The following is a 6,609-nucleotide window of genomic DNA, read 5'->3' on the forward strand; positions in this document are numbered from 1 at the left end:
TCAGCAGACAGCAAGAAGCCTCCCAGATCTCCAGATGCATTTGAGATATCAAAAAAGCACTCCAGGGTGTTGTTCAGCATGGGGGTGAGTAGAAAATGAAGGCTAGTCATGTTTTGGGTGTACTATTCCTTTAATTTGTCTGAAGTTGAAAACTTTTTTTTTTCACAGAAATAAATCAATGCAGCCCATGTTCTCCACCTCCAAAAGTAAAAAGTAAGTCTGGGATTTAATCTTTGTCCCATTTCTGTCTTCTAATGATGTTATATTGACATTGATGGACTGATAGATACAGGAAGTTAGATTGTAACTGCAGGAAAGAAGACGCCTCCCGCTGTCTCCAAATCACTCCAAATCTACAGAGATTTTTTCCTCCTGACTCAGTGAGGTCTTTTTTCTGATCTGTTTACAGATGAAACATGTTGGAAATGTGAAGCAGGCTGGGAGCTACATGGAGGAAACTGTTATTATTTCTCCACTAATAAATCCTCCTGGGAGAACGGCAGACGTTTGTGTAAAGATCTGGAAGGAGACCTGGTGAAGATAGACAGCAGAGATGAGCAGGTATGAAACACTGCTGCAGATTCATTGTCATGGTTAACTTTTTGAAGTACTGGTGTGGACATGTCCACGCCAACTTTGGCCTGGTGGGGACAGTCACCACCAATCATATCAATACATAGACCTTGGCAATATGGGAACAATTTTGCTGCTTTTGAAATAAGATATTCACTAATGTATTTTCCTGGATAGATTGATGGGTGGATAAATGAAACTGAAATTGTTTACAGACTAGGGAGGCATGATATATTGCTGTAAGCATTGGCAATTGGCTGTCATTCATCCTTTTCTATATACATTAATGTCTAACTACCTATAAGTCAGGAAGGTTTACCAGATGGGATCTTGTTAGATGCAGATAGTCTTAACAGGTCCAGTAACAGTAGTGCAATGTAGTGATGTTAGGCTCATGCAGTCTGGTTGTTCCGGCTTCGACCTTTTTGAAGCAGAAGTGTCTTTGTGATGTGGTATGAGCACACCCCCAGTCAACCCCAGTGACCTCTGCGAACGAGGCCTCATTACCGTACGTCACAGAGTCTCAAGCTTCACAGGAAGTCTGAATAATCTGGGCGTTTCAATACTGAAGTATTTGAAATTATCAGAATCGTGGAACAATGGAACGGACTGTCACCAGGTTTTCCTGAAGTGGGCAAGAACAGATCTGGTGAAGGTTTCCCCTTGCTCAGTGTGACTCGAATTATTCCTTCCAAGGGGGGTAGAAGGACCAGGCTTGTCCAGTGGATCAGGAGGGCATCCCAATACTGGCAGACACTCTGGCGTCGAGGTGGTGACAGTCCGCAGCTCAAGTACTCCTCTGGTAATGACCCAACGAGCCGTAGGTGTGCAGTGTGGCCCAACGAGAACAGGGCACCACCTGGTGGTGGGGAGAGGAATTACACAAAAAACAACCCACACAAACTGGAACCCTAACAGGATTATAAGTTGTTTTCATCACCTTCTACTTTTTAGATTTTCCTGGCAGAAAGACTAAAAGAATTGATGAAGGATGACGATGACAAGTTCTGGATTGGACTGACAGACTCAGCGGAAGAAGGCAGATGGTTGTGGGTGGATGGATCACTGTTAAATGAAAGGTATGACTGATGAGAAATCATGTCTATTTAAGAAAAATGACTCTGGCATTTATCTGCTGCTTACTTTTGACTCTTCTCCAAGTTTCTGGAAGGACCAAGAGCCGGACAACCTGAGTAAAGATGGTGCATCTCAAGCTGACTGTGGAAGGATGGGGGAGAAAAAAGGAGTGGACAATCTGAAGTCCTGGTTTGATATATCCTGTCTTTATCTTCAGAAAAGCATCTGTGAGAAAGGTGCAGGAACCATACAGAGTTCTTCTGTTTGTGTCTAAAGTCAGGTTCAGTCTATAAAACAGTTTGAGGTCAGGATCAAGCTGCAGAGGTGCTGATTTTATCAGAAAAAAAATGTCTGAAACATTTAGAACTCATTCCAGATTTGTTTAAATAATCATAAAATCTGGGATTTTTTTTCTCATCTGTTATATCAACGCATTGTTACTGTCAGGATCAATATGTTATAGATTTTGTTTTGCATTAATTCAATATGCCCTTCCACATTCTATTATTTTTACGACTTGGGGTTTACCATACTTCCTGTTTTTTTCTTCTCCATTTTTTTTGCTCTCCTTGTGAAAGTTTTCTGACTTAATGCCTATTTTGTGTTCTTCAAATGTTTTTGTAAGTTTGTCATTTTGTGGATCATTAAAAGATTCTTCAGCTCAACTTCTCCAGTGGCAGTCTTCATTTTGGTTTGGAAGTTCAACATTGTGACTGTCATGATGCGTTGGTTTACTTGCCCATATGCAGACTCACAGACACGGAGGGAGGAATAAAAGTCCAATATTTATTGGAAAACCAGAGGAATCACAGAGGCTCAGACAGGCATGGTGGCACAGGAAGGCAAACGATCCAGCCCAGAGAGACATACAAACACAGCTTAAATAGGAAGCTTCCGAATCAGCGGACTGGAAACAGCTGATCAAGCTGAGTCCAAACTCCCCAGGCCTGGATCCACGGCGCCCTCTGGTGGGCAAAGTCCCGGATCCTGACAGTGACAGTTACTGGCTTTAAGAAAATCCTTCCCTTGATAATTGGATGTCATTCTCTGGCCCCTCCTCTTTTTAATTTTTGACCCACTAGCCCCGCCCATTCCTTCTGCTGTGTTTTCTAGGGCTACAACAATAAAGAGAGTGAAATTTCTTCTACACCTGGCACCTACTGCTGGGGAGCGTTTTAACTACCTTGACAATGACTTAGACTTAGATAGACTTTATTTGTAATTTTGTACACACAAGTGTATACAAAATGAAATTTCGTTTAGTGCAGCTCTCAAGACATTTTCATATTTTTTTAAGTGCAGCCTTGATAAGGGTAAGCAGCAGTGATATTGTAAACATAACTGTACAGTTCCAAAATTCTGTTTTTTTTTTCTTCATTACCCCATTTAATATAACATTCAACAGTCTAACGGCGGTGGGGAAGAAGCCTGTTCTGGAACCTGCTGGACCTGCATCAGATGCTTTGAAGCCTCTTCCTAGAGGGCAGCAGGGAGAACAGTCCATGGGGGGTTAGGGGTCAGTGATGATGTCACGGGCTCGGGACACGCAGTGCTGGGATGAAATGTTTTTAATGTAGGGAAGAGGAGCCCCCATGATCTTCTCTGCTGTTCTCACCACTCTCCTTACCTTCTTCCAGTCTGAGGCGATACAATAAATTAGCATTAGTAGTATTATTTAATCTGTCATGTGTACTGTGGTAGCTGAAGATAAGAATATGGGCTTTCTATATATAAGTGAATCTCTAAGCACCAGTGGTTTGTTTTTTAACATTTTTAGAATGTCTTTCAGTATAATTCAAATAGAGGAAGTTTCTGTGGTTTCTTCTAAATGAGTGATCTGCTTTCTCCAGAGGCTACTGCTGAGTTTTTTTTAAGTTAACAAGTTAAAATAAATAGGCATTTGATGTGGTTTGGCTACAATTGTAGCTATATACTAAATCGTTCATATTTACTTATAGTTAAATAGACTCCTACAAAACTGTAAATGCGCTGAAACCCTATGTTACGGTAATTCATGATTAAAAACATATTTATTTATTGTGGCCTTTAACTGCTCTAATCATTATTAGTTATGTTTTTAGTCCGACTTTAATATCATTTTTGTTAAAATCTTTTATATCCTTATTTTATTTTAATTATTCAATTATGTTACCTTTATGCAAATGTACTTATTAAGTACTGCAGTGTCTTCCTTCTTGAATATGTTTAAATATTCATGGTAGGTCTGTAAAAGTAGCCTGATAAACCAGACTAAATGTGAGAATAAATGTGTAATTTAGTCTGGCTCCGATGAATGAGACATCGGAAGATTGTTGATGAGAACAACCGGTAGTTTTTCAAACCATGTCTGTGCCTGTTGGCCAACGCTCTGACCAATGAGCGCAACTGAAAGCACGACAGAAAGCGCCCCACAATGGCAGCACATGGCTCCCAAAGGGGATGGGTTAAATGCAGAGGTAAGCTTCTCTAATGTGAGATCATTAAAGTTCAATTATTAGTATTAAGAAGCGTTCTGCATGGTTGAGCAGTTTGTGCCACTGTTGCTGTCACGTCTTGGTTGTGGTTAAGAGGACCCAAATCCACAGGCAGAGAGGTTTAATGGTAACACAAACAATAGGGGGCAAAATCCAAAAATCCAACTTAAAATGTTACACAGACCAGAACCATGGAGACATCAGGGGAAAACAAGCACAAGGAGCCGGGGAGAGACGAGTCGAGAAGACAACAGCGACGACAGGATCAGCAACAACAAGGAAACAACAAAGAGTGAGAGCAGAGGGAGAGTATATGTAGCTGACTGAGACAAAGGCAGGGCTAACGAGCTGACAAGGAGCAGGTGTGAGAGGAGACAACGAGGGAGCCAAGGGGAAAGGAACACACACACAAGAGGTCAATAGAAAAACATAACTAACATAAATCTAGAAATTACAACAAAACTGGAATTAAACCAATAAAACTACAAAACAAGGAGCAAAGTAAAGTACAACAGAACCAAGACCATAACAGTTGCCTTGTAACGGGAAGGTTATGGGTTTGATTCTCAGCCTTTCTGCATGAAGTTTGCATGTTCTCCCAATGCAAGAGTGGATTCTCTCTAGTTATTCTGCCTTCCTCCAAAAGTAAAAAAAAAAGACTGTTAGGTTAATTCTTGCTCTGCAACGGCAACCTGTCCAGGGTATACCCTGCCTGAAGCAGCAGATTCTCAGTTTTTCATGAAAAAGTTGAAAATGTTTTTATAAAATCAGCAACACCAGATCACTTATAACACTAGTCTCTAATTTCAATCCACCAATTTTTACTCAAAAATGACCAGAATTATGAGGAAGAAGACGGCAGATGAAGTCTCTTCCTCTTCCTCTTTGTTCTTCAACTTAACAGGAAGTTTCTTTAACCCAGAGCAGATATAAGGGTGAAGGACAGGGTCCTTTATTTGAAAGGAAATTTGAGAGAAAACAGACTGATGGTGAGTATATATGATTTCTGTCCCATTCACAATTAAAGATACTCAGGTTTTGAATTTGTTGCTGTTTTTGCTGTTGTTTTTGTCAATATAGTCAAAATTTAATGGAAAACATTGCAGCTATGCTTTAAATATATTAAAATTCATGGGATTCTTATCAAAAATATGTACTTTGTGAGAGCAAGTTTGATTCATATCTGCAGGTTTTAAATTATAAGAATCAAGATTTTGGTCTGTTTAAATAAGTGCAGATTTAAATGAATAAATCTTAAAATCTTCTATTTATTCAATCTTTTGCTTAGCATATTTATTTTGCTTTTAGATATTGCTTTCTAAACTAACTTATATTTTCTACTGTGAGTATTTAATGACCTAAGATTTAAAGGTGTGAATTTGGAAAGTTAACCTATTTTGATCTGATCTAAAGGACAACCTGTTGTGTGTTAAATGTTTAAGGTTTAAGGGTCCAGTATAGACATTACCCAATAAATAATTAGTAAAAATCTAATGTTTTTTTTGTCATCAAGTAGCTGAGCTGTCTCTGTGTTTTTCAGCGAAGAGGCCCCATGATGAGACGTCCTCAGAGCTGTGAAGAAGGTAAGATGAATATGGTGGTAAAGCATAAGAAGCTGCAATCAGAGCCGAGTCGTGTTCATCGGACAGACAACAACCAGATTCAAGAAAAAAAAAATTTTTTTTAGACAACATGTAACATTAAAACTGGTGGCAAACAGCTTTATCTACAACTAAAGGATAAATTTAAGGCAGGATTTGGTCAATAACTGAAGATCTGCAGGGTAGGTATAAAGTTAAAAGAAAATTAATAATTTAAGTGTTTAAAATGTGGAAAGATGCTGACAGAAAGGCGTCAGGAAGTGGTTTAAGTGGTTTTCTAAAGCCGATGTTCTTGATAAACATCCTGTATTAAAAGTTCAGGTTGCCAAAATCTGTGGGGCAAATGTTAGACCTCTTTGTTCTAATAGGGAACAAAACTTCATTCAGAAACTGAAAACTTTTAGGTCTATTCAGTCTAACTGCAAAATGTTCTGCTTTCTGATAGGACTTGTGTTATTGTACTGGTCTCCAGTCCTTCTCAGAATCCAGTTCAAATGTCATCTCTTGTCCCCATCGACCTCCACATCTGCATAGTGTAGACACCTAGAGATCATGACCAAAACTTGAACAACTCCACATACACAATCCAGATCGATGGTGTTGAATATTTCTTTATGTTGAACACAAGACTGTGATGTTTGAAAATCAGAGCAGCACACATCATTGTTTAGTTTAGAGATTCTTAGTTTATCCAAGTTTTAAAAAATGTCTGAAAATATCTCTTTGGAGAAAGACCTGTACAAACCTCCCATCTTCCACTCCCAACAAAGATCTCCTTTAAATGTTGTTCAGGTGAAGCTGCTTCCTCCCAACATGGAAACCCAACCAGAACCTCCAAGCTGCCATCAGAGAGAGTCGTCCTGCTGGTTCTGGGCTCTCTGCTG

At 39.4% G+C, this 6,609-nt stretch overlaps 1 protein-coding gene across 3 annotated transcripts in view; it reads left to right on the top strand.

The window, feature by feature from the left end:
* The window catches only part of LOC107101945 (C-type lectin domain family 4 member E-like), a 7,603-nt gene extending 5,512 nt beyond the window's left edge, over positions 1–2,091 (top strand). For all 3 annotated transcript variants that reach the window (XM_015401041.1, XM_015401040.1, XM_015401039.1), the window contains 4 exons: positions 169–213; positions 410–561; positions 1,528–1,652; positions 1,735–2,091. In XM_015401041.1, the coding sequence (XP_015256527.1) occupies positions 169–213; positions 410–561; positions 1,528–1,652; positions 1,735–1,924 (512 nt within the window). In that variant the 3' untranslated portion in view covers positions 1,925–2,091. The remainder of the gene's footprint in view (positions 1–168; positions 214–409; positions 562–1,527; positions 1,653–1,734) is intronic.
* The last annotated feature ends 4,518 nt before the right edge of the window (positions 2,092–6,609 follow it).

This window comes from Cyprinodon variegatus, unplaced genomic scaffold (assembly GCF_000732505.1).
Source record: "Cyprinodon variegatus isolate N-32 unplaced genomic scaffold, C_variegatus-1.0 Scaffold1175, whole genome shotgun sequence".
Taxonomy (NCBI): Eukaryota; Metazoa; Chordata; class Actinopteri; order Cyprinodontiformes; family Cyprinodontidae; genus Cyprinodon; species Cyprinodon variegatus.